Genomic DNA, 27907 nt, shown 5'->3' on the forward strand with positions numbered 1-27907 from the left:
AGTGGGTTTCTATGCGGCTGCTATGGTGCCGGGACACTCTCTTTCCCCTCCCCCAGTCACCTGCCTGCATCCAGTCCTGCCCCCAAGCCAGTGTCTGCGGAAAGCACAATGGCCAATTCAGGGCGAAGGTTTGACCTTGTAGAATGAGGGTGAGGGATGACAGTGAGCCCCTTCTCATCGCCACAGACTAACCCCCAGGACAGGGGTTAGTCCTGGCAGTGTTGTGCCACGTGAGCAAGCAGGCCAGCCTGGGAAAGGGCAGAGGGAGGGTGTTTGCTTTCATCGGATAAAGGGAGAAGGATAAGTGTTTATTTCAGAGGCACACAAGTCCCATTAGTGTTGCTAATTGTGGCTATTAACATATTCCACGGTTCCCAATGGTGCCTCTGTTGACATTTAGGGACAGATAATTCTTAACAAAGAATTGTAGGGTCTACTCTGTGCATTGTGGGATGCTTAGCAGTATTGCCAGACTGCACCCATGAGACACCAGTAGAAAACAACCCCTCCCCCAGTGTGACAACCAGAAATATCTCAGGTGTTACCAAATGTCTTCAGGGCAGGGGCAAAATGCCCCAGGTTGAGAACTACCAAAAGTACCCCAAAATAGTTTTCTCTCATCTCTCACCAGCTCGTGCATTTCCCCATGTGTCCATCTGCACCCAGGCTCTGCCACCTTCTGTGACGAAACACAGAATCTCTGCCCCATCAGAGGCCAGGCTGCTACCCACTCCAGGGACTCCCCCCTCACCCACTCAGGGACTTTTCTCCTAAAATTGCCCCTTCTCACTTTTTTGCATCATAAAATGTGCCCTCTGCATCTGATCATTCCCATTGGCTGCTTTTTTAAAGTGATATGGTTGCAAGCCAGTCTTTCCTTGACTTCCCACCTACCGTCCCAGGTCTCTCTCCCCTTCATCACTAGACTCTTCTCAACAACTCCTCCTCTGTGCCTCTCTCCTCCTGTTCTCTCCCAGTCTATTCCAGAGACAGCTTCTTTCCCTGATGCTCCAAGGAAACAGTAGAGGTTCCCAATATCAAGATCCCAAGCGACTTCCCTACTTCCCTGTTCCCATAGCTGGGCTCAAGTCTCAGTCCTAGCCTGACTGGAGCCCTTGGCAGTGCCAGACATGGGGTCCTGGAACCCTCTGTCCCAAGCTCCTGCTCACACTCTGCGTGACTCCACACCCCACCCCACTCCACCCTCTAGCCCCCCACTCTCCTACCCCACGCCCGCCTCTACACAGGGGTGAGTACCAGCACCCGGTGCTCACAACCTCTCCTGCTTCACACACTCTCAATGATCTGGTTGTTTTAAGTATCATTCAGTTGTTGATGAATCCTGGTGTCCTTAGCCTGGACCGCTCTCCTGAAGCCCAGACCATCTACCCTTCAGTCCACCTACCACGGAAATAGAACTTCCATTTATCCTCCATGTCTGCTCTTTCTCCCTTAGCCTTTCAGTAAATGAAACCCACATCCACCCAGTTTTTCAGGCCCAAATCCCAGTATTCACCCTGAGGCTTTCCCTAACTTCCCCACTGAGTCAGCCAGCAAAGCCACCGGCCCTGCCTCCAGTAAATGTGCCTCCTCAGTCCACCTCTCCTCAGTGGCCACCCTTGACACCTGCCCCACAGGCTCCTAACAACTTTCCCGCTTCCTCTGTGGCCCCTCTATCCACCTCTGCGTGACCCCAGAGTGCTGCCTCTCTGACAAAGTCCAGTGACCCACCTGTCCCCACCTCCCCAAGCCAGTCAAGGTGGTTCTTGCCAGCAGTTGCTCTCAGGTGAGCACGTGACACAAAGATGGCAAATGAAACCTGAGGGGAAGTCGCGAGAAACTTCTGGGCAGGTGTCCTTGTTCTCACATCTCTCCTACTCTCCACCCTCCCTAACATAGGGCCTGCCTGCAAGGCCTTCCCATGTGCAGTGGCCAGCTGCTGAGGGCAGCAGGTCAGGAGAGACTGACAGCTTGGTAACACCTAGAACCACAGGATGAACCTCCCAGAAAGCTCCCAGCAGGGCCCCTTTGTTATGTATAATAACGTTTCCCTGTTGACCTCCCTGTCAGCCCCATTTCCAGTCAGGGTTTTCCCTTAACGCAACTAACTGAAGCTGGCTCACTGGGTGCACAGATGGTCTTTAAAAATGTAACTCAGTATAAATCAGACTGTTTTAGTCTCCAGCTTAAAATCCTCCCATGACCTCTCATGAGATAAAATCCAGTGTCTCACGTTCACCTTGGGGCCCTCAGCCTGGTTCCTGGCTACATCCCAGCTAAACCCTCTACCCCTGCCCCCATGGCCTGCTAACTCCCAACCACCTTTTCCCTGCTGTGCCCATAGCATCACCTGCTGGGGAGGGACAGGGCTCCTCCAAATTTTAAGCCTGAGGGTCTGGGTCCCACACCCCCAGAGTAAGCACTGCTTCCAATAGTTAGGCTGAGTCCAAGCTCCAGCCACGTTAATAAATAGTGACCCGAGTTATGGGAGCTCCTCAGATGGGCCCTAAACCCAGATGCAGGGCATGCCCCAAAGGAAGGACAGTCTGAAGGTAGATCATGATGACTGAGAGGTCGTGGAGCAGCGTCCTTGGGAGCCAGGCCGGAATGGGACAGAGGCCACGAGACCTATGGTTTCTTAAAAGACGAATGTTGGCAGGAGCTCAAGAGCCCTGGGAGCACCAGAGGTTCATCGAAGCCATGGCAAGCTCAGGAAATTGGAGTTGAAACAAAAACAAATACACTGATATAAGCTGTTCTCCATCAGGCCTGCTGATGCCTGTTTACAAACCGCAGCCATGACTTAGCATTCTCAAGAGACTGGATAATTAAACAGAAAACAAGTTATATTTATTCATGTTCTTGCAAGACGGAAGGCTTCTCACATTTACATACCTGAAGCACCACCTCCTCTCAGAGAGGGCACGGCCCACCTGCCAGGTGGAAGTGGGGTCTGAATGCAGCAGGCGGGGCTCCCCATCTGGTGGCTGCTGCTTGGGCTGCCTGATGGATACCCCGCAGCCCTGGGGAGCCCGGGGGGAGTGTCCTGAAAATCAGATTTGTGTCTGTTGCTCATCTTAGACTGAGGGCTTTCAATAACAAGGATGCCGCTGTTTAGAAGTCACCTTCAACTTCTATTCTCCAAAGAGACCTAGAATGTGTTGGTAATCTGCATTTTAGATCAAATGCCTGGAGAAGGTTTAGAGGGTTATCTGTCAAGACAGAGATGGTACAGCAAGGCCGTGCGGGTCTGCAGATCTCCCTCCCACCTTGCCTTACCTCAGGACACAGCACCCCACTGTGCAAGAGGGTCAGTGATTCCTGACACCCCTTCTTCCCTTGCTGCTTCATCCAAACTGTCCAAGGCCAGCCGCTCTCTCTTCCCCCATCTCCTCAGCTCCCACTTGGTTCTCACCTGAGCCGCTCTCGACCCCTAAGTGGTCTCTCCACAGCCTCTTCTCTGCAGCAGTGGGCCACTACTCACAAGGGCCAGAGTGATCCTTTTAGTATGCAAGTCAGATCGCATCCCTCTTTGACTTAAAATTATTCTTATCACTTTCCATTGCCTGAAATTAAAATCGTTGAGTCTTCTTTCAAGGAACCCAGGCTCTGCTGTTCCACCTGGTTCTGCCCTTCCAGCCACACACAGCTGCCCTGTTCCCCTTACTTCAGCCACACCCGCCTTCTTCTAAGCCCCCTCCCTACCTCAGGGTCTTTGTACCAGCTGCTTTCTCAGGCTAAAGTGTCCTCCCGCACCTCTTGGCCTGGCTGGTTACTTCTGCTCCTCCAGCTCTCTGCTTAAACCTGTCTCACTCAGAGAAGTCGTCACCACTCCACACCCATCTTAAAGGTGTGTCTTACTCTTTGCATTCGTCGTGCTTATTATACTTTATGATTTGTTTCTGTGGTCTCTCCCAGCCCACCGTGACACCCCCTCCCTTGGGCACTATCTCCTGGGGAAAGTCGTGGAACCGGCTGCCGTGGCAAGGGTGCGCTCCCTTCACAGAAGGTTACAGGGATGGACTAGAAGCCGGATCTCCCCTGGTCAGAGACTCCCAGAGGCTTCTGGTCTGAGTCACTTCCACCTCTCACTAAAATTTCCTCCATGGAAATATGTTAACTTGTGTTTCTTTCTCTTCTGAGGGGGTGTGGTAGGTAACTAATACCAGCTTGTGCAGAAACCCCAGACTCTCAATAGAGTAATGCAATAAAGGCCAATTTCTTGCCCTCACTGGTCTCAGAGGGTCGGGCAGCTCTCCTCAAGCAGTGCCTGGGAAGCTGTGTTCTGTGCTCGCACGAAATGCATGTGACCACAAAGACCCCACGGAGGGGAGGAGATAGGTGGGTCATGAGGCCTTAGCCAAGGCTCTCCAGGGAACCAGAACCAATAGGATGCAGGGAGAGAGGAGCAGAGAGGAGGGCGTGGGGGAGAAGAGAGCCGAGGAGAGGGAGCTTTGTTATGAGGAATTGGTTCACACAGTTATGAGCCCCAAGATCTGCAGTCGACAAGCTGGAGACCCAGAGGGGCCGATAATGTCAGTTCCTGTCTAAAAACCAGCAAATCCAAGACCCAGGAAGAGATGATATTTCTTTTCAAGCCCCAAAGGCAAGAAAAGACCTGAGTCCCAGCTTGAAGGCAGTCAGGCAGAAGAAACTCTGCTGGAAGGAACTCAGCCCTCACATTCTGCTCAGGAAGAGGCCAGCTGGTGTCGGGAGGCCAGTCTGCTCTCAGCTTAGTGACCAAAATGTTCATCTCAGGAACACCCTCATGCCTAGAATGGGCACAAGAGTACGGCTCTGCCAAGACAGGGCAGTCGGGCTCTGTGTGAGCCCAGGACCCCTGCCCGGCCCTGCAGACAGGCTTCAGGAGCCCAAGCTCCTCAGCAGTTGACCGTTGTCCTCCCTGCTAATCCAGGTTCCCTGCTAATAGCACTGGACCTGTTCTGCTTGCCAGAATATTCCCACTGTATCCTGGTATACAGTAGGTGCCCAGTAAATACTTGTAAATGGTAGTGCCCCTACCCTAATTGTTCACTTGGCTTAAAACTACTTCGTACGTCCCTTCTGTGGGCTGGGAATTGTATCAGGCACTGGGGATACAGAAGAAATGAAACATATGTTTTCTACCTTCATTGGCTTCCAAAGGTGTTTATTTCCACCAGAGAGCAGAGCTGGATAACTACACTGTGGTAATGGTTAAAGCAACACCCAGCAACCCAAGCTGATTGAAAAAGGAAATTACCCACAAACTGCAGTAATTAACTAATAAGTTTATTGCCATCCCCCATGTGAAGCAAGACGGAGTGTGACAGTGGCACCAAATTGAATCAGGTGATGCATAAAGAGACAGGAGGTTCGGACATGTGCAGGTGTCCCTGGCGCAGAGCCGCCTGTAAGGGCCCTGCCCAGAGCTCACACACACTCATGCCAGTGAAAGGCCCTGAGACCTCCCAGCCTCCCACTGCGACGTCTCAGAAGATGTTTGAAAGGAGCCAAGTGGCAGCCTCTGGTGGAGGGAAGCAGAGGACCGGGCACCTCCAAATGGCTCCCCCAGGGACAGTCAAGGCAGCTCCAGCCTGTAAGTGCCAGGTGAAGTCACTGGATCCAGGAGGTGTTGACTATTATCAGCCCTCCATTTAGTCAGGCGACCCTGGGGACACACACTCTACCTGAATTTGCGTCCCTCTCACCAACTTAACAGAAACAAGACCAGGTCAATGGACTTTGTCACACTGTGCCACATCCCCCTGGGTGGCTCGGGATCACCTGAGGGGTTTGTGCCAGGGCAGTGGTGACAACGGCGCCAGAAGAGCTGCAGCCACAAGACAGGTTCCACCCTGGCCGGGGTGCCCTCTGCAGACCGCCCTACCTCACGCTCAGACCCCTGAGCCCAGGCCTGGCCTTCCAGGTGCCGTCAGAAATCTTGACATGTGAGCAGGTTGATTGAGCTTTTGACAGGGTCTTCTCACCAAGAGCATCGTTGAAAAATGGCAAATGTCCAGGTTGGAATGTGTTCCATTAGTACCTCTCTAACATCAGCAAACTAACACCAACTTGACAAAAATTTGAGAAATTTAATTTCTGTGGCTGCGGAGCCCCGGGATCTGGGTTGAGAGGGTGCTGATGGGTTTATGAGTGTCTCATCGAGTTCAAGTCGGTGTGAGAAATAGCGCCTGATGGAGGGAAAGCTGCAGTGAGAACTAAGACCCAACTCTCTAGGGACTGCAATGTTATGGCCTCCTGTTTTCAGGAAGGGCTTTGTTAGCCTGTGTGTGCGGGGCCTGTCAGTGCCCTGTGCACCCCTTTTCTCCAAGCCCCATGGAGCAGAACAAGCATGAGGGCAGGGAGGATGGTGAGGGCTGGGGTTTGCCCCGACACATGTGTCTCCAAAACCAAGGGTGTTCGTGCTCTGCCGAGAAGGGTCCCGAGAGTGACAGTTGGAGCCTGCCATTGGCCCAGCCACCTCCTTTGTGCCAAACAGCCCAGCAAGGGAGCCTGAGAGGGACACCTCGCCTCCTCGTGCTCCAGGAATATCTGACTCTGACAATCGTGCTCCTGGAATCCGCTGCTCTCCACACAACCTTCCAGTGCGAGAGGGGAGGTGTGCAGACCTCTGACAGCAGTGCCAGAGAAGCTGCTGTGACCCCCAGCCCAGCCCTCACTTTCCGAGGACACCAGCCTCTTTCTACAGACACACTCTCGCCTGCTGTCAGGCTGCCCCAGTGCAGCCCCCTCACTGCCCCAGCCACTCTGAGCACAGGGACATGCACTCAGAACCATTGGCTCAGAGGTGCAGAGCACAAAAGTCTGTGACCCCACCCCCACCTCTTTTAACTCAAACCTTCACTTACTCTTTCACTCAACGGAGGCCAGGGGACAGGAAGGGACCTACCCAAGGTCACCGGCCACATACCAGCACAGCCAGGCGAGAGGCCAGGTGTCCAGAGCCACAGTCTGGCCTCTGCCCGGTTTGCTTGAGCCCCAGCCAGTGAGGCTGCCTCATGGCTCATCGCCAGAGAAATCACCCCAGGAGGTCCCTTAGCAGGGAAGTGGGTCTGCAGGGGATGGCTTGCGGAACAGTAAATAACTGGGAGTAAGGAGAGGTTCGGTTGCCATTAATCTGTTCAGAATTTTAAAAGGAGCTAGGGAATATTGACATGAATTAAATCCAATAAAACATTCATTTAATTAAACTTTAAATGATCCAAATATTTGCAGTTTGGTTAATATTTGTGTAGCTGACAGGAGCAGAATGATGATGGTTGTGGCGGTGTCGTGCATTCTAATTCGGGGTAAGTCTTCCCTGCGCAAAATGCACGTCTCCAGACTCACAAGTGATCAGGGCTGCGCTCCGGAAGGCAGTGGAACCAGCACCCACAGCCTCCCCACTCGGGTGTTTGTGCATTTGTTTTTAGCCCTGGGCTACAGGCGTCTCCAGACGTTGTGCTAAAACTGTTTGAAATCTGCAAGTGTGTAGGTCCACACAGAGAAGGGGATCCACTGTCTCACAGAGGTCTTATGTTCCAAATTAGGGTACAGGCTGCTAGCACGGTAATTGGGGCTCTTCAGCCAGTCACACTGCCCCACCCTCCCACCCTCCACTCCCCCATGCGTCCACCCTGAACCTCCCCAGCGGCCATCTTTTAAGGCAGTGTTCTCAGGCCCCTGGGTACCACAGAACCCCTTAGATGCTTGTTAAAGCCCAGTGCCCACCTCGCCACCAGGGTCTCTATCAGCCTGAGGTGTAGGAGCCGCTGTGTTTGGACCAGCTGCCCCCTGAGATATAATGTTCCTTGAGGAGAGGATGCCCTAGGGCCCAGGGGTGTCCTGCCTCCCCCGAGTGCCCCTTCCTGACTGCCCAGCTGGTCTCTTCCTTATAGTCCCACTAGAGCTCACACTTGGCAGGTTCCTTTTGTAACATTCAGAATTCTCCACACGCCCCCCCATCAGCCAGTGGGAGAAAAAAAGCGACTAAATGTTCAATCCATGGTAAAGCTTAGTAGAGCTGATTCTTTTAACAGTCAGTGTAAGTAATGTCCTAATCTAAGAAAAAGTCTTCACCTCTACCCAGCTGCTCCCCAAGCTGGTTTCTGAATGTGGCAGGAAGCCCACTGCCAGCCTCTGCCCACCCCCTCAGGCTGCAGCTGTGAGCCCTCTACCCATCACCCCGTCTTAGGCACTCACACTGAGGCCTGCCCCACCTGCGCGCTTTGTCTGGCCTCTCAGGCTGAGGGCGTCCGATGTCCCCTGCAGCTCAGCCTCCAGCAGCCCCCAGCTGACTCCACTCCACACACCCCCAAGTTCCGGAGCCCTTCCCCTCATGCCTGGGTCTCGCAGTGCCGTGCAGTCCTCAGGCACAGAGATATAGAGCACCTAACAGACAAGTTGGAGGGCAGCCAGGAGCCTCTAGGCCCCCTCCCCCACTACACCACTGGGAGGTGAGGGGCTCTGGCAGATCATCTCAGGCCCTGGCTAGCTGGGTGGTCTGAGGTGTGGTGGCCCCAAGTGGGGAGGGGTAGCAGCCCTTGGGATGCTCAGCCTCCTCCTGGAGCCCCCTGGCTTCTAGAAGCACTTTTTTCTTTGTATTGCTTTGTACCGAGGTAACGTGGGCATACAACACCATGTATCTGAGTTCACATCTCTTCTGCCACAACCAAGGTGCCCCTAGTCCTCCACCAAGTGATGGGGCTGGAGGCACCCAGGGACCCCAGAGATCCGTGGCTTCTGTGCAGGAAGAGTTCGTGCAGGAATCGTAGGTGGGTTAGCAATGCAGCTTTACCGTAGGTGAGAGGAGGCGCTCTAGAGTGCGTGTGGGCAGATGCAGAGGAGAATCGTGCGGCGGATCTCAAGGCTGCTGCTATAAATACTTGTTTAGTTTGAGGGGGCAGGGCTCACAGGCGGGATGCTGAACAGGCTCTGACCAATTTTGTTTACCGAGACCACTGGGCCTTAACGTCCTGTTGGGGAAGTGAGCCGGGAGAAGTTTTGCTTTTACAACTGGCGGTGCCAGGTGTGAGATTGGGGTCCAAACTGATAGGGTTTGAGACACTTTGCTTTGGCATGTGAGTTGTTTTTTTTTTTTTTTAAGAGTTACTGGATGGGGAAAGTGAGGGGCTGCAGCCTCTGTGCTAAATTCCTGTGGGGCCCTCTCTGCCCCCTCCTCCTCACCTGCTCCCCTCCCCTCTGGTAGCCTCAGCCTTGCAGTCAGAGTTCTGTGATTTTCAAGACACACACTTAACCACCCCACACTCCCCTGAGAGGGGGATGGAGCACTCCATCCCCCTTTCTACTTCTACAGAGCTGCAGGGCCCAGGGGAGCCCCGAGATGAGGACGAGGGATATCCTCTATACTCGGGGTGCTCTGGGTTTGGGCCAGCAGAGCACAGTAGGAATAAAACAATTTTAGCAAGTTCCCCCCTCGGCCTCCCCCTCTCTACCCCCTCTGAATCACCACACCCTGCTAGCTTGAGGGTTAGTGCCTTCTCCTGCCCTGAGCAATAAGCCTCATGACTCAGGGGTGGGAGGGCAGCGAGCAGAACGTGATTTAAGAGGCAACTAGAAATGCATCACTTTAATGTTTGTAAAATATTATGCCAGCTGCGTCTGCATCAATCACTCGGTGCTTATCTCTCCCCTTGTGGCTCCTTCACCAGGAGTGCCATTTGTCCTGCGTATGATTGTCCCCTCTCCCCTGGCCTCTTGGCTCCTCTCTTTCTTTATTTCCATTTTCTCCATTTTTCATCCATCCATCCAACAAGCACTGATGAAGCACCTATTGTAGATCTTGTTCATCTTCCTGGATCCAGGGTCGGGCCATTTGGGTGTTTATAAAAGGGGTGACCTTTACTACTCAGGGACACTCATTCCTGTTCCAGTGTCCTTACTTGCTCTGGGGGCAGCACACCTGCCCTTCCCCTCTGCATGCACACTGGCAAGGGGGTGAGAGCAGATACACTGCAGGGTGCAGCTCGTAAGTGTCCAGCTAAGTCACAGAGCGCAGTTCCCAACTCTGCACCTGTCAGGACCCCCAAAGTCCCAACAGTGGGAAGAGTAACGAGGGCTCCTGGCACATGCTGGTACCCAGGGCCAGTCCACGTCCTTGGCTCACACCTCTGTTGGCTGCTGCTGCAAACCCTGAGTTCCAAATTTGGGGGAATCCTAGGGGTGAGGCAGTCCCATCAATGGGCTACTCCCTCCCAGCCTGATCCCATTTTGGCATTTGAATAGCCTGAGTTTGATTAATCTTTTCATCAATCCTGAGAATTTCAAAAAGCCCATGATTGCAGGGAAATATTTTAGACCCTTCCCATTTGCTTGAAGAATGATCAGTCATAATGCCAGTTATCAAGTATAAAATGGCAAGGATTAATAATTTCTCTAGCCTGAAGTACACTTCAAAAAATTAAAGACGATAGCGCATGGCCGCTGAACAGAAATCCAAAGCCAAGTTCAGAGAAACCTTAGACAGAAACAAACCTTCAAAGGTCAGCCAGTTCATTCACCAGCCTTCAGACAGTGCAACCTTTAAGCGCCCCCAGGTGGATGAGGAACCTGAAGGCTCACCCGTCGGCTCACCTAGCAGACCTTGACTGCAGCTAGCAAGGCTCAGACATCATTAGGCCCAGGAGCATGGGGCAGGGCACCCCACTTCTGGCTCCCTGGGCTCTGGCAGCCCAGATGCTGGACTGGACTCATCCATAGCCCAGATGCTTCCCCTATGCTCCCTGAGCTGTTTTGACTTGCACAAGCCTTTCAGCATTTGATGTGAGTCACAGCCTCTCTTCCAGAAATCCAGCTGGAGAATGGACCGTTTCCACAAGTCTAAGTGCTGCCCGGCCGTAAATCCCCATGGCGGGTTACTGTCCAATGAAGACTCTAGCTAGCCCCAGGCCTGCACCTGATGGCCTTCTCCTTTTCCCCTGCAGAGGTGGTTCAGCTCAGCCTCGCCCCCGAGGAGAGGGTCAGTGTGGCCACGGTGACCGTGGGGCTGAGCACGGTGCTGACCTGCGCCGTCCGCGGGGACCTGCGGCCTCCCATCGTCTGGAAGCGCAACGGGCTCGCCCTGAACTTCCTGGACTTGGAAGACATCAATGTAAGTCCCCTGGGACTGACTTGGTGCCCACAGATGCCCGGGAACTAAGTGCGCAAGACGCCACATGGCAGTGGCAGGGTCACAGGACTTCTTTGACTCATGCCACTTTGGGTCCCTTCCATCTGCTCTATGATGACTAGGGGACCAGAAATCCTAGACCCAGCGCCCTCGGAGATAGAGTGAGTCTGCCAATCAGACCCACAATAAGGAAGGGTGTGCTGCCTGGGAGGCCAGCGCCAGGGCAGGGGGTCTCCGTCTGGGCCACATCAGCAGAGGTGGGAGTGAGAGGAGTAGGCCATGCACAAGCCTACCAGCGCAAAGGGAGGCCCACAAGCCCATACAGCACCGCCAGGCGGGCAGCTCCAGAGCGGGAAGAGCTGCTGTTGGGGGACCCAGGGAGACTCTGAATCCTAAAGCAGAGGTGGACATAGGCAGCTGCATGTAGGGTTAGGGTATTCCCTGTGGAGGGCAGGGGCGGGCTGCTGGCCTGGATAGGCTGGGGCAGAAGCCAGGTGATGAAAGGAAAAGAGATGAGGCCAGAGGGGACCTGCCCTGGGGGCCTTGTTTGCTGGGTGAGGAAATGTGGCTTTGATGACTTGTGTGGAGGAAGAAATCAGCTAAGCTCACAGAGCCTAACATGACCAACAGGGATACTTCTGGATTCTGAGGACTCAGGCAACCTGGTCTGGAGTCCCAGCATCACCCCACACTGACTTTATAGCTCTGAGCAATTTCTCAAGCCTCTGATCCTCAATAAATTAATCTATTAGAAAAGCAGCATTGGCAGTACCTCCCTTCCACTGGACTTGAAAAATAAGGGGAATAATTCAAGTATATTTATTGGCCCTGGTTTGGCATAAGGGAAGAGATAGTATTCCAGAAGTTCATGTGAGAAGGCAATGAATCATCTGTGTAGGATGCTGTCATGACGTTTGACAGGTTTTAAGCTAGGGTAAGAGAATTGCAGGTAAAATAGGGCCGGCCCTGATCTCCTTGGCTTAGGGCAGGGGGAGCTGGCCAGTGACCCCATGAATTGGACTAGCACAGGGTCAGGGCATACCCCAAAAAGAGATTACCACATTGCTTAAATGGAATGCCATTCCAGCCATCAGATCTGGCCCCCATGGAGTGAGTCATCATCACAGAAAGCAGTGAGTTCCCCATCCTTAGAGGTAGGCAAGCTCAAACAGGAGCATGGTCAGCAATGCAGATAAGCCCCATGACCTTGGCAATCCCTCTGAGAATGCCTTGTCGGGAGAGGATCCCAGCATGAAATTCTGCAGGAACCACAAACGTTGGGACGGTGCTATTCTCTGGGCCCCTTTGGCTGCACCCTGGTGGTCATGAGGGGAGCAGATGGCAAGAGGGGGCCACTCTGGAGGTTCTACTCTGGGCAGAACTGGGCAGGGGTGCACTTCCCTCACCCTAATCACACCAGGCAGGATTGTTTCCTCACAACTTCCCTACTGTGGGGGGCATCTCCTGTGTCCTCTCTATCTCTGAATCCAGTGCCAGCACAACCCTGTGGATGCTTGATCAGCCGATGCTTAGGGGGGTGTCCTTTGTCCAAGACTTGCCTACACTCTTAGCAAGGGAAGGCAGTGTCCTCTGAGAGGGGCGTGAGTGTGTGTGTGTGTGTGTGTATGTGCGTGTGCGTGCGCGCATGGTGATTGATGCAGAACTAGGACAGGTCTGCCTGCGTCACTCTGAGCATCCACATGCACTTCTTGATGCTCTATTTAAAGCCATCAAGAATAAAGGCAAAAGAAGAACTCTTCTTAATGCACTTGCCATCAGTTAATTAAGTTGCTTAGAGTGTTTTTCCCCCTCCCTCAAACATGCCTCCAGCACCAACTCAATTGCATTTCTCCCTTTCACAGTGAGGTCAGCAATTTGGGTAATTATGGGTACAACCAGAGATTAATGGGCTCTCGTTACCGCCTATGAAGCACTTGCTGTTCATGGTCAAGTCAGCAGCCCACAAACAGGCCCTGTGCTCCCCAGAAACCCTCACATGAGGACACAGGACAGAGCCAAGCTCTACAGGGGTCCTCGCCTGATACACGCCAGAAACCACAACACACACAAACATACACAAACACACACAAACACGCCTCTGACGCCTCAGTGTTGGGGCAGTGGGAGGCAGTACCATCTGCCAATGAGGGGCATAGGCTCCAGGGTCCAAGGGGCCTGGAACTCTCCCACTTACGAGTTGAGTCACATTGGAAAGCCACTTGACTTCTCTTAGCCTCAGCGCCTCCATCTGTAAAGTGGAGTAAATAATAGCTCCAGGCTTCTAGGGTTATAGTGAGGATTAAATGAGACGATACACATGAAGCTCTTGGTCTAGAGTGTTCCACGCTATTTCCACTCTCATTCTCACTGTTGCTATTCTTCCTATTATCATTTGTGCAGTCATTGTCCTGCTGCCGAGCATTCTCAACACCTTTCAGCCCGAGTCCCCAGTGTACAGGCAGCAGCAGTCAGTGAGGCTCTGCAGTCAGGCAGATGTGACCCTGGACAGCCCCTGCTGCCCTTAGTCAGGGATAGAACAACACTGTCCCTGTCTGCCTCGACTCACCTGGGGACAGGGGCACTGACCTGCCCCCTCCTGCAGCCTCGAGTAAGCTGTTTAGCTTCCCTGAGGCTGTGTGGACAGGGAGGTGGCCACATCCTACCCACTGGGCATTTTCTTGCTGAGTGTATGTGAAGCACGGGGGGCCTGCCCAGCCACACCGGGTGTTCGTAAGCTGCATGGGGACAGTGCAGAGGCAGCCCTGGGACAAAGTCAGGCAGCAACTGGGTAGCGCCAGCTCTTCAGGATTGGGGGGCATATTTGAAGCAGGGATAGGTCAGGGGGGAAGAACCCAGAAGGGAAGGCCCTATGGAGCAAGACTCAGGAGGGGTCGATGGGTCCTAAAGTCCCTCAGTCTGCGGCATGTCTGCACCTGGCCCCGCCTGCCACAGTCAGAGATAAAATAGTCACTGCTCACCAGTGTAGTAATTAGCCACTGGCGCAGAAACACCTCACAAATGGGGGAGCTGATCGGCTCCCCAAACCCAAGGCCGCAAGATAAGAGAGCCAGCAGAGGTGTGGGCCTCCTTTCTTTGTCATTTGGATGAGACATCTTGATTGGCAACAAAATATTAATCACTTTTTCACTACTGTCTTAATGAGAAGCTTTCATGGGCAACAAAATATTAATTTGTCTTGTCTTATCTGTTAAGAATTCTGTTAATGAATTCAGTCACAGAGCTATTACAGAATGCCATCCTAATGACACATGTAATTAAACTTTTCTGACTTGCAAACATCAAGGATGCCTTGAGCATCAGAATAATATTTGATAAAGTAAATGTACCCCTCTAGCCTGGGGCCAAGTGAGAAGAGAAGCTGCTCACATTCCCCAGGAAACAACGAGTCACCCACACACGCAGGGCGTCCAGATGGCAGACAGAGCGATTCAGCCGCTAGATTCGCTTATAAATGCCAGCCAGTGGCAAGGCCTGTGTCAGAGCCTAGAGCCAAGACTCTTGGGGGCCTAGAGGGCGGCGAGGTAGCCATGAGTACAGCACAGTGCGGCAGGTTTTATATGAGGAGGAGGGAGCTATTTCTGGGGGCTGGAGGAAGATGCTATAGCTGGCCTTCAGGAGACAAGGGAAAACAGGAGAGTGGAGTGATCGTGGGGGCTGGAATAGGGTAGGCCTTGAATGCTAGCCTAAGGGGTCTTGGCTGTACCCTGCAGACAGTGGGAACCGTAGATTTTGCATCAGGGTATGGCACAGCCAGGGATGTGTCCTGCAGGACCCCTGAACCCTTCCAGCCTGAGATTAAGCAGGTACCCAAGGGGAACCCCAAATTAGTGGAACCTAGGAGTCTTCCTTCTTGCAGATTTCCCAGGTGGCACATTCAGAGTGGAGCGGGCTGTCTTGTGCTCCTGCCTCAGTTTTCCTCCTCATGGCCATAGCTCAGATCCCAGAGCCTTCACCTTCTCAGGCAGTCAGGAGGTTCAGCATGGACCTGTAGCACTTCCTGAGGGTGCCTGAGCCACCTAGTCCTTTGCAGGAGGTCTCAGCTTCACCCCAGCCCAGCTCACATGAGGTGCCCTGCCTCAGTCACACCTGGGAAAACAATCCCCCCCTGAGCCAAGAGGAGCAAGAGGGACTCCTAGTGCCAATCCCCAGAGCAGGCATCAGCCAAGGTGAGTAGCAGCCCAGAGGATTCACTACCCTGCCTCTCAGCAGAGCTTCTGGATTATAGTGTGTCCTTCTGATGAGAAATCAATAGTTTCTACTCACACACATATTCTCCAGAGCTAACAAAGAGCCCCAGAAATTTGTTTACATCCCATAACAACAGCGGCTTTTTTGGTCTCACTCATAGCAGGAATTTAGAAAACCTAAATAAGGGACCAGGAAAAAGACTAATTATAATAAAGTAAAAATCAAAATCAACAAGCAACTGTAAACCAGAGACACACTACGGGGTGGAGAGGCGGGGAGAAGGGCGTAAACTCAAAACAAGGGTGGTGGGAATTGTATGGGGACTATAACCAAGATGAAAATGCAGACATTGCACAAAAATGAAAAATGATGTATGTAAAATAAAATATATATAAAATATATATAAATATAAAAAATATATAAAATTTTTAAAAATTAAATTTAAAAAATTAGGAAGCAGTAAGGGGGCCTCCCTGGTGGCCTAGGGGTTAAGTCTTAGCTTTATTACAGCTAAGCCCTGAGTTCCCGGACAGTATGAGTTCCGGGCCAGGGAGCAGCCCACATGGTGCAGCAGACCTCTCTTGACTCGCCCGCTGCTCCCCTCAGCAGTGTGTTTCAGTCCGCCCACCTCTTCTGCCCCCCACTCTGTCTCTGGTGAATCCTGCACGGGAGCCAGGAACACCCAATCCCACACAGGTATCTCCTTGTGACCAGGACCACAGAGCCCTGCTTTTCCCACATGAGCTGCCCCGTGTCCCGTCTCCTGAGCCCAGCAGCCATGGTTGTGGGGCTGAGGCTGGGGCCTATCTCAGAGTCAGGCCTATAGGCTCCTCCTACAAGCCTGGCCTCCGCGTATTCTGGGGAGGTGGGGGAAGATGCCTCCCTTCCTGCAGAAACACAACATGCAAGTCCATTTGAGGCCTCAGCCCCTCCGCACAGGCCACGCAGCAGCCACTGCGCTGAAGTGAAGTGACAGCCCCTAAACCCAGGGTGCACCTCCTGCCTCTACTACATGGCCTGCCCTCCCCTCATCCCTAAGTGTCTCCCTCACTCTCCCTCACGATCCTCAAGCACAGGGGCCTTGCCCGTGAGGAGAGCAGGAGCAGAGAGAGAACATTCCCACAGTCACAGAAAATACCTGTGACCTGCTGCGTCCTCGCAGCTGTAAACACGGGTGCTTCTGCTCATCAGCACGAAACACCCCCCGCCCCCAATATGGGGCAAAGTTCTGCTGTGCCGGCCCCTTCACAGCCGCATCCCACTGAGCCCTTACAGCTCTGTGAAGTCAGTGGGGTCCAGGAACTTGGCAACGCCTGCAGCCGGCCTTGCTCACCCCAACATTGCCTACAAAGTTCTCCCTCAGGGACCCAGTGGCCTGTCTCTTGCTTCAGCAGTGACACCTCAGCGCCAGGCTCCAGCAGGATGTGTCACTGTGTGTAGATGACACGCCGCTTCTTACTGGCCTCTGGCCTCTGCCCCTGCAGGGAAGGGGAGAGAAGGCTCTCAGACCAGGCCACGGAATTGTTGCCCAGTACATTCTCAGGGTGAGGAAACATTTTTCAAGTGTGATCTTCTTAAAAAAAAAACAAAAAGTCTTGTAACAAGCCCAGTATATCTCAAATGACTTGAAAGAGACACTGTTTTTCGCTGTTTTTTTCTTTCACCAAATCTCACTGTTTGGGGCTTTCAAATGTCGGCAGGCACAGAACAGTGATAAAAGCAGAAACACAAAACCCATTAGAAGAAAGTATTTGTGGCAGTGTTTGAAGGATGTGTTAAGAGGTTCACTTTCCCCCCATGCCTAAATGGTGTAAAACCTGGAACAAATAATTGTAATGAAGCATATGCTCTCAGCCAGTTCTTCTTTGCAAGTGAGTTATTAAAAAGACCAAAAGAGAGTGATTTAGGAGCTCATGACTCATTTAATTTTTATTGTCTTTATATGAACCAGTCATGAATCCATTGTAAAAAGATGAGAGGCGTTTGATGAGCATGGAGAGCTGTTTGCAACACTATAGACAGTGGTGGTGGGTTCTGCATTAAAATAATCTCATTAAGCGCTTGGGTACATTTTGTTTTAAAATCTTGGAAAACACAATACTTGAAGCACTCAAAGTCTTCGGCCAATTCTCTCCAGCTCGTGTCAGAAATTCTGGTTGCAGATGAACATCCAGTTCTTTTTTGAGATTTGGATGAACTCGGACCACTAGGAGTGTTGGCCAGAGACAAGGCCCCGGTCATGGCAACCCCGACCTGTGCAACTCATAGGGACTCTACCCCTGCAAGCTCCTCTTCTGCCCTGTGCATTCTCGCTGGCCCCCTCAGGGATACCTCTCTTCCTTCCCGGCACTGGCTTCAAGGCTTCACGTGTGCTCCCTCACCACCTGCAGCCCCAGCTCAGAGGCACAGGATCCCACACAAAGGTTCTGACCCAGCTTTCAGACCCTGAACACAGAACCCAAATCAGAGCCAAGCCCTTGCCCTGCCTGGGTTCCTCTCAGCCTCACACGGGGGTGCTCCCAGGCCTACATGTTTTCAGGCATTATGTGCTGCAGGTAGCACTGCAGTAGACATCTGTAGACACAGTTTGTGGAAGTCTGTAAGCTGAGTTCTCCGGAGTGGAAGGGCTGTGTCTGGGGGAGGGCACACCTTCAGGTTTCGTCAATATCATCGACTCTCCCTGCACAGAGGTTACTCCAGCTTGTGCTCTTTCCAACAGTATGTAAGTTTTAGACCCTATATCAGGGGAAAATTCCTGATTGCAAGCTTTATTGGTCCCTGAAATGAACCGTGAAAGGAAATCTAATCAAATCCTCCCTGGAATATTTCAAGGACAGTAGGAATGGTACTCGGCTGTCTTAGCTGAGAGTGTGGTCCAGGTTAGAGGAGCTAAAATGCTCGGTGAGGCCCTCTCCACCTGGGGATTCCTGTCCAAGCATCCCAGGAGGAGTTGCAGGTTTCCCGGATGAAGGACGCAGGTTCAAGGCCACCTGGAATGTCGGTTGGCTGCTGCCCGCACAGCCCAACATCTGAGACTCTTCCCTCCCCAGCTGAGCATGCCAGACTGTCTGGGTAAGGATCCAGAGCCCCACCCAGGGCCCATGAGCTACTTCCCACCCACATGCTACTCTGGAGTCCTGGCTAGTCGGGAGGTGCTGGCTTCTGGTCTGTGACATGAGGCCTGGTGATCAAAGCAGGGTCTGTGACATGAGGCTTCTGTTGCAGGTGCCAGACCTGTGTGTACTTGAACACTCAAGCTTGAGCCCAGGCCCAATGCTCACTTTCCATGTAGTCAGGTCAGAATATCCCTGTTTGTGTTAGAGCCGACTCCAAAGCCAGAGAAAACAGTCCTACTACAGCCCTCACTTGTGATACCAATCGCAAGCCTGGAGAGTTCCTGAAACTCCCTTCAGGTCTGTCAGTTTGCCAGGAGGGCTCTCAGACTCTCTGAGAGCTGTTCCACGCACAGTGACAGCGTATGGTAGGGAAGGAGTGCAGACTGAAATCAGCCAAGGGATGAAGCCCACAGGGCGGATTCCAGGGGGCCCCAAGCCTAGCGCTTCTGTTGTTCTCCCCCAGTAAGGTCAGAGACCTCTTTCTTTCCAGGACCCACGTGTGACAGTATGTACAGTATTCACAACCAGGGAAGCGAACCTCCCCTCCAGCCTCTCCCCCCCATCCCGGCCTGGCTGCCCGGGTTTTCACTAGAGCTTCATCACATGCGACTCCAGTCTCCAGCCCTCAGGAGGCAAAACGGACACCCCAGGGCCCAGAACCCCCATCACAGGTCACATGTCACATCCTTAGACATCCTGAGATGGTCTGGTGACCAAAGTCCCCAGGCAAACAAAGGAACCCTATGAGGCAGGACATTCAGGGCCTAGGGCTCAGCTCCCACCAGCTGGGGTCAGAGGTCGGTCCTCTCTCTGGGAAACACTGTTGCACTCCCTCTTTTTTCAAGGCTCCCCAGGAAGCAGCACACTTGGCTGATGTGCTTCCAATCATTCAACAAGCACTAACTGAGCACCAGTTGTGCCCCAAACACCATGCTTTGGGAACAATACAGCGATGCACTGTCATGGGGAGAGTGACCACATCACTCTCCAGCCAGTGACCACCCAGCCCCTGCCGTCCAGGAGAAGCCCTTCCCTCAGCACCTCCCCTCTCATTTGCAGCCCCACTGCTGGGCCTGGGCCTGAGCATGGGCAGCAGGACAGACCCACTCTGGGGTGCTCCCCCAGAGCATGACTGTTCCTGGGGGCTCAGCAGCTACTACGGGATCAAGTCACATCGCGAGGACTTCTTTTATAAGTGGACAATGAGCAAGAGGATTTGTTCTGTGGCGCCTTGCAGAGCGGCACATCTATCCTGTGAGGGGCTGAAGGAAGTGGCGGGCAAGGAGCCCCAGTGTGGGTCAGGGTGGTCAGCTGGGAGCCTGCAGCAGGTGTGAGGCAAAGGGCACGTTTGTGCTTGCTGTGTGTGCCCCATGAGGCTTCTCATCCTCACGTGACTGGGTGGTAGACGTGAACATTAATCTGAGTACAGATGCCTTCCAGGACAGGCCTCGATATTTGGCGGGGGTTGGGGGGGGGAGGTTTGCTGTTGTTTTTTAAAGACAGGAATGTCCCTATTCTTTTTTTCTTTTTTTAAGATTTATTTATTTATTTATACAAGAACCGGGGTACAGGCCAGATCTGCAGGAGGGTGAGAGGATTCACCAGAGACAGAGCGGGGAACAGAACAGGCAGACTGACGAAATACACTGCTGAGGGGAGCCGCGGGCGAGACAGGAGAGGTCTGCCGCGCCATGTGGGACCCTCGCTGGCCGGCCAGAATCTAACCCACGCTGCAGAGGCTGCGGACAGCTTCACAGCGCAGCGCTCAACTGCCTGCTCCACCAGGGGGGCCCTATTGTTGTTTTTTTAATCAGAGCTGTTTAGGGTTGCTGCAGGGGCGATGTTAGGGTCAGGGACATTCTGGGGCCAGCGGGCACCAGTTCAGAGGAAGGGCCCTTCATACTCCATCCTTCCCAGAAAGCTGGGGCTGCTCCTGAGGAGGGCAGAGTTGGGGAAACTGAGTTAACGTGTCTAAACTGGGCTTTCATTGATTGTGTCGTCAACCTAAACTCAGTCATCCCAGAGTCCTGTATTTGAGATTGAGTGACTGAAAATTCAGCATCCATAACTCATCTTATTACCAAGACCTGACCCCCGGGCGTGACTGTGACAGCCTCCCCTGGCTCAGCTCTTCTTAAATATTGTTCCACACTTAAGCTCATCTAATTACTTTCTTTATTAAGAGCAGATAGTTAGAAAATAGCTTTTTAAAAGCAAAAACCATGTCTTTAAGTAAAATTGTCTCTTTCCCGAAGATGGATGTGCATCAATACAAAGAATAGTCTAATCTGGCATCTGTTTACTCCTGGAAGGAACCTTGATTTTGCTAATACATTTCTATGCATCAGAACGAAAAAAAAGCCATCCATAAAAAGACAATTACAGAGATGCAATCAAGCATTGATAGCAGTATTCAGACACATCTCAAAGAACATTCAGGAGAGGAAGGATTGCGGGTTTAGTTTTATGTAGCTTCTTATAAATCAATTTTTAAAGTAATTTCCTCACATCCAATGAGGTAAATTTGATTTCTGTAGCCAGTATTCATGTTCCAGAAAACAATATGCACTTTGTTCTATAATTATATGATGCCTATTGTTTTAGCCCAGAGACATTATGTTATTTATTACACTGTCGGGTTCTCCCTGGGGCCTAAGTCAAGAGCTGGTAATGAGTCAGTTGCAGAAAGTAGAACTCCAGAACCTACAGCCACCCCATGTGTCCTTGGGGAGCTGAGCCCACCCCCAGCACCTGAGTTTCCCCCAGGGGCTATGCCTATGCTTCCAGAGTGGTGAGGAAAACAGGCTGCCAGGTGAAATGACTTTGTTAGGGGTCCAGGCTGGGGTTCCAGGCTCAGGATTTCCCCTGTGCTCTGAGCTGAACGTTCTCCTGGTCAGCTCCTGAGGAACACAGCATGGAAGAGGTAGGGATGCAGGATGAGCCTAGAGACCAGTTCTCTGCCTTCCTACCTGATGCCTCATTTTGAACCTAGGACACTGGCAATATTGGGGAGGGTGAGAAGGTAAGAGGTGGGCGCCCCATTGCCAAACCCGCAGGCTGGGAACCAGAACATGGACCTTGCAGAGGGGTCAGGGCCTGGCACAGTCCACTTGGTGAAGACCTATTGAGGGCCCCGATGTGCCAGGCCCAGTGTCGGGGGCCTCTCACAGAGGAATGGGGAGACAGACACAAACGAGGCCAATATAACAAGCAGTGTGCTAAATGGTAGTGAGTGTGTGGAAGAGAGGATTAAACCAGGTGATATATGTTGTTTTTCTGTACACAATGGCTTGAGACTAAGCCGGTATCATTTCCTCATCCCCCTCTGTCACTGACCTGGGGGAACCTGAGCGTCAGACAGCCTGAGGGGTGCTGGTGGTCCCCCTGGCCAAACAAGCCCATCTAGGGGCAGCATGATGGGATACCGGAGCCCAAAACAAGCTTTGAGGGCCTCGCAGTGAGGAAGGGCTGTGTGGGTGAGGGCTCAGAAAGGCAATGTGGAGGACAAGGCTGGGGGCAACAACTGCAGGCTCCTTGAGTAAGCATTTGAGATCCAGTCGGTTCTGGGAAGGTGGAGGGACTCCCAAGGCAGGGACTGCACCCACCCTCCCAACCCACTTTCAAGATGTCCTCCCACCACCGAGACACCAGGGAAAATATATTTTCCTCCAGACTTAGGTTTTGACATAGGAACAGCTTAAACTAGAAATATGTCAGGCCTAGAATTGACTAACCATTAACTTTTCATAGGCAACTCAGGTATGAACCCTTTATGACTTTGTTATGACACTTGACAAATCAGTTGCCCCGTGTTTTATTTTTATTATTGAAGCTTCCACTGTGATAGGAATGGTTTTGGGTTTTGGGGTTATTTTGTTGTTGTTGTTGTTTTTTAAGCAGAACTATTTCAGAGAAAACACACACAGCCCCAGCAGCACTCTCCAATATTTTATTCCTCCGGGAGGATGCTGCCAGCTGGTTTTCCCCCATACTGGCCCACATGCCTGCACTGCCCACCTCCCGCCTCGGCCCGGGCCCCAGCCTCACTCTGGCTGAGCAAGGTGAGGGGCAGCGTGAAATGAAGGAGGACCAGCAGCTGGCCTGTGGCTGCCCTTGAACACCACTGTGCTGTGCTGACAGTGGCCTCTCCTCCCTCCTGCTGGCTGACCACTGCTGTGGAAGAAGGAAGCTCAGAAAGACAGGGTCACGGCAGGAGGAGCAGTTGGGGGGTCAAGAGGAGCTTTGCAGGTTCTGTTAATAATACAAGAAAAGCAGCCTCCCCCACCTAGGCCATGCTTCCCAGTTTAAAACACGGATTCAGTTATTCAGCAATCAAAAAAGATAAACTCATGCCATTCGCAGCAACGTGGATAGAGCTAGAAGGAATTATGCTCAGTGAAATAAGCCAGAAGGAAAAAGAAAAATATCGGATGGTTTCACTTATAGCAGGAATATAGGGGGACCAAATAAGACATCAGTGTAAAAAAATAATAACAGCATAAAACACAACAAAGCAAAAATGGACAATTATAAATCAGAGACATCCTGCAGGGGAGGAATAGGGAGCACAGAGGACTGAGGTGATGGTGCATGGGTGCATCGGTGAAGGAAACTATGGGTACTACACCTGACGGGGGTGGGGAGAAGCAAATATTGTTTAAAAATGAAAAATGCCTCAGCTCAGGCCTCGCTGAACAGCACCTGAGCAGGTGACAGGTTTGCTGTGGGTCTCGCCACCCATGTGTCACCAGGACTCCTGGGGACTGGGCAGAATGAACCCACCTGGTAACCACACCCACAAGCCAAGTGCTCTCTTGGGCCAGTCCCTGTGCTAATGCGTCCACGGACTCTCCCATCCTCACTGAGGAGCAGTGCCAGGGCTTAAGCGGAGGCCTAAGTCCCGAGTCTGGGCATGGGTCTTCACCAATCACTCCTGGCAGCCGGCACTCACCTCCGTTTCTCACCAGTAAGCCAGGACCACCTCTGGCCCTCAGCTCTGAGCACCACACCTCAGAGGGCTTCGGTAGCTAAAGGCAGACCTGATGATGGGCCTCCCTGAAACTGGCTCATTCTTTTCCTCAGCATGTCTGAGCTAGTGCCCAGCAGTGCCCAAGTGCTCATCAGGGGATCCTGATGAGCCAGAAGCCCCCTTTTGCGCCCCCAACCCCCCCAGGCACTGGACCGTGTGTGTGGGGCTGCAGAGGTCACAGGGACAAAGCTTCCGGAGCCATCTCTCACAGAGCCCCGGTGTCAGCCTTTCCTGGCCATCATTTACCTCTTAGCCCTTGGTTTTTGCCCCATTTTCCTCAGAGTTTGGTTCCCTTCTTGTGGGTTATCCAGATCTCTATAAGCTGCCTGAAATCATTTAGGGGTCAAGATGGAGTCTAACAGAGTGTTCAGTAAACTACAGGTTGAGGGTCAGCTCTGGCCCAACATCTTTTTTTTAATAAAATGTCACTGGAAAAGTGACACTTATAAATTTTTGTATTGTTGTGGCCATTTTCATGCTGTTAAGATGCTGACAGAAGTCGCATGGCCCACAAAGTGAGAAATATTTGCTATCTGGCCCTTTAAAAAAGGTTGCCCTCCGAAACAAGCCCCGCCCCCGCCTCAGGGGGGGGGGGCAGAATAAATTGAGGGCCAGGTGCGCCCACTTGCTGGAGATTGAGAGCTTGAGCATGAGGGCGCTGAGGACTGTCTTCCAGGCCTCCTCACAGAGAAGGCAAACAAGGCCTGTAAGGTCCCAACAAGGCCCTTGAGAGACACACGGGGCTTGGGGAACCCTGACCTGCACAGTCCAGCAAGCAGCCCTGGCTGCTCGAGGTGGGCAGAAGGAAGGGGAGTCTCCTGTGGCAGCCTCAGGGTTCCTGTTTCCAGGAGACATGGCTGCCCTTCCCAGCCCGCCGCCCAGAGAGGCCAACCTCGTTGTCTTCCTCACCCCATGCAGGACTTCGGAGAGGACGACTCCCTCTACATCACCAAGGTGACCACCATCCACATGGGCAATTACACCTGCCACGCCTCGGGCCACGAGGAACTGTTCCAGACCCACGTCCTGCAGGTGAATGGTTAGTAATGGCTCCGTGCATGTTGTCCCCTCAAAGCCTCCCCAGAATGCTGTTCAGAACACCCCCTCCTGTAGTCTGTGTCCTTCAGCGCCTGACCCCCAAGAACCCATCTCTCTCATCAGTCAAGGGGAACGGGGAGCAAAGGGCAGTCTGCCGACGGATGCCAGTACCTGGCTTCACCCGAAGCGTCTCAGGGGCCCAGGCTGAGTGCTCAGTACAAGACCCAGCAGCCACCCTAGAAGGTGGAGGGGGACGTGGCGTGCGGGTTCTGAGATCCGGAGGAGAAGCAAAAACTGTCTACATCCACCACTCCCCGCCCTGGCAGTGTGGGTGCTCATCCCCTTGGGAGGCGCTCTTGGTTCCCATGGGGGCTACTTCCCATCTCCCTCCCCAGGAGGCTCTATAAGCCTTGGCTTGGGCTAGAGCAGGGCTGGGGGGTTTGCTGTGGTACTCGGGGCGGGGTGGGGGGGGCTGTGTTCACAATCCTGGGGGGTTTGCTGTGGTTCTGGGGGGGCGAGGGGCCTGTGTTGTTCGCACTCCTGGGGACTGGGCAGATGAGCCCACCTGGTGACGACATCAGCAGTAGCCTGTGTTTTCAGAGCGTTCCCTTTGGCCAGTCCCGGCGCTAATGCATCTCATGGACATCCAGTGGGTGTATTTTAACACACTTTATGGATGTTTCTAAGTGAGGTCACTCGCCTGCGGCCACCCCTCTGGTAGATGGCAGTCTAGAACCTGCGGTCATGCTGGGCACCCACCCCAGCAACTCCAGCCATCAGCACTGTCTCCCCACCACACCCTGGGGGACAGACCATCCCCCCCCCCCCACCCCAGGGAATCAGGCTCGTCCAGCCAGGTCCATCACTGAGCAGGCCTGAGCAGGGTGCTCACGTGGTAGAGAAAATAGTGTCGAAGCTCCAAGTCAGCTGCAGACCCTTCGAGCCAGCTGCTGCTCGGGCCGCTGCTCTGAGGATAAAGTGAGCAAGGAGACAAGAGTGGTTACATCATGGGATTCAGTTGTGCTTACTGCTGGGATTTAGGGTGACAAGCTACTTAAGGACAACGGGGTGAGCTCAGCTTGCCTCTATATTTACCCTACAGCATGTTTTAGGGATTTTTATATTCATATGTGCCTAAGCCATATTTTATTAGTTTTTCCCTTGAGCTGGAACAGACTTAATCCTTTGTGGTTTCATAGATAATGCTTGTTGGCTTGAGTCCAGGCCTACATTGAAATCTCCGGATTTCACTGGAAATAATCCAAAGGTTGCTAGTTATCACACTCCCTGGGTGAGTCTGCAGAGGCTGCTCTGAGGTGCAGCCTCAGGCAGCGCCCGGCCTCTCCCCTAGCAGGGCCGCTCCAAGGACAGAGCTTGTGTGGCGCCCACAAAGAGAGCCGCCTCATTTAAAACCAGCTTGTGGGCCCAGCCTCTTACTATATGGGTAAATGATCACCAAATTACTGCACCTGGTTTGCTCCAGTTCCCTCAGGTCCTCAGAAGAGTCTGGAAAAGGGGGAAAAAATGTTCCCAGATCCTCAGTTAAGTCCATCTTGGGCCCCCACTTGCCAAGAATGGGGGCCACAAGGGCAGGACTTGAGCCTCCTCCCCTTTACTTCTTCCAGAGCAGACCTGGGAGGGAGGGGAGCCATGTGCCAGGAACCTAAGTACCTCACAGCTGGAAGTCTGTAAGACCTCAGGCTTCTGGAGCAGATCTGGCCTTCAGTTCCTAAATGTTAAGTGGAAAGACCATGGCACCAGGAGGCCCTTCAGCGTGTGTACCCCAGGATTCTGTCACTGGGCTTATCACATGGGTGAGCCAGCTCCTTACTTCCAGTTCTTAATCCAGGAAGCAGGCCCATGAACACCGTGGGGCCGCAAGGCTCGTGGGGAACAGACCCTTCCTGCCAGGTGGCAAGTAGACTGGCACCAACTGGGGAACCCCACGCTGGCCCTCCCACCCCCCAGCACTCAGTCACTTAGTCTCAATTGCAGAGGCTGCTCTTGGCCCCGGGGAAAGCCTAAACAAAGCAAAATCTTCCCTCTGAGATCCAAAGAGAGGCCACTTGTGATCCATTTCCTAATTGCTGAGAGATTTAAGACTTCTCTTCCAGCCAAAGTACTATCAATAGAATTGGAGGGAGCAGCTGGGGCCTCTGTGTCTGTGATTGGTTTTCTACCTCATTAAATAGGCTTTCTGCGCTCGGCTCCCACGGCTGCTGGGCTGGACCATTCAGTGGCCAAGCTCCAGGACCCCACGCAGTCCAGGGCTGGGCTGGCTCCCAGGCACTTGGGCGGGATTTGGGTCCACTAACCAGCTTCCTCTTGGGTGCCTCCCAAGGACACACAGCCATTGTCAGCCAACCTGGGAGCGAGACAGGAGGTTTTCAAAGTATTCTGGAAGTTAAGTTTCTCTGTTGGACTTCAAGGGGAAAAGAAATCATTATCTGTGTGGGAAGATGTTGAAAATAGAATGGTGTGAAAGACACAGTTATGGTAACATTTACTGAAAACCTACTGGGCGCTGAGCCTGTGTCACAGATGAAGACATGGGGCTCAGAACGGTGAAGTGATTTGCCCAGGCCTCCAGTCCTGTAGTGAGGAATTGCAGAGCAGACTTGACCCCAGCACCCAGAATCCTGAGCCCTGTACTGCCCCGCCCATAGGAAGCCCCATTGTGTTGTTGCTGATGGAGAATCCAAACGGAGGCATTAGGGGTGCTCGGGCAGCAGGTCAATGTTGAGCTGTTCTGGGCTGTACTCTCTGAGGGCAGGGCAGGAACTCTCTCTCGTTTCTCTGCCTCTAGTGCCCAGTGCCAGCCTGGTCAGACAGCTGGCCTGGTGATAAAGGCCTCGCCCCTGCCCTCCGCAGGACTGAAGTTGGTTGTCACAGGGCCTGGTGCCATGAGCTGAAGGTGGCGCACAGCAGATCACTGTGCACACCCCCCATGCTGCTCCACTTCCCGGCAGGGAGGACCCTGCAGAAGTTCCCCGGAGGCAATGGGCAAGCAGAACTATGTGGGCTGTGACTTAGAGCCTGAATGGGGTGGCTTTCAGGCAGGGGGACCTAGGAAAGCTGGGGACAAAAGGGAGCTCAGGATGGAAGCAGCCCTGCTTGCAAAGGAACCTCACCAGGAAGGAGTGTGAAGACAGAACACTCATCTGTGGGGCTTGTTCCTTTTTACTATCTACCCTAAGCCTGAGTCAAAAACTTAAAGGATGGCCCTGAGCCACTTGGGTGGAATTCGGTGCAGTGCTCAGCAGGGCTGCTTGCTGGTGGTCCACTTTGGCCCTGTCTTGGTCTGGCAGGAGGCCTGTGGCCTACTGAGCTCAGGCAGTGCCTTAGACATCCTGACCAGAACGATGTTCTGTGTCTGTATCTCCAGCCAGCTTCTCACTGAGAGGG

The 27907-nt window shown here is 52.9% G+C and overlaps 1 protein-coding gene across 3 annotated transcripts in view; it reads left to right on the plus strand.

Annotated features, from left to right (window-relative positions):
- The window catches only part of FSTL4 (follistatin like 4), a 672816-nt gene that overhangs the window by 587895 nt on the left and 57014 nt on the right, over positions 1-27907 (plus strand). For all 3 annotated transcript variants that reach the window (XM_054694402.1, XM_054694403.1, XM_054694401.1), the window contains 2 exons: positions 10926-11092; positions 24383-24503. In XM_054694402.1, coding sequence (XP_054550377.1) covers positions 10926-11092; positions 24383-24503 — 288 coding nt within the window. The remainder of the gene's footprint in view (positions 1-10925; positions 11093-24382; positions 24504-27907) is intronic.

Source organism: Talpa occidentalis, unplaced genomic scaffold (genome assembly GCF_014898055.3).
Source record: "Talpa occidentalis isolate TD23 unplaced genomic scaffold, MPIMG_talOcc4v2.1 talOcc4.13, whole genome shotgun sequence".
In the NCBI taxonomy this organism is placed as follows: Eukaryota; Metazoa; Chordata; class Mammalia; order Eulipotyphla; family Talpidae; genus Talpa; species Talpa occidentalis.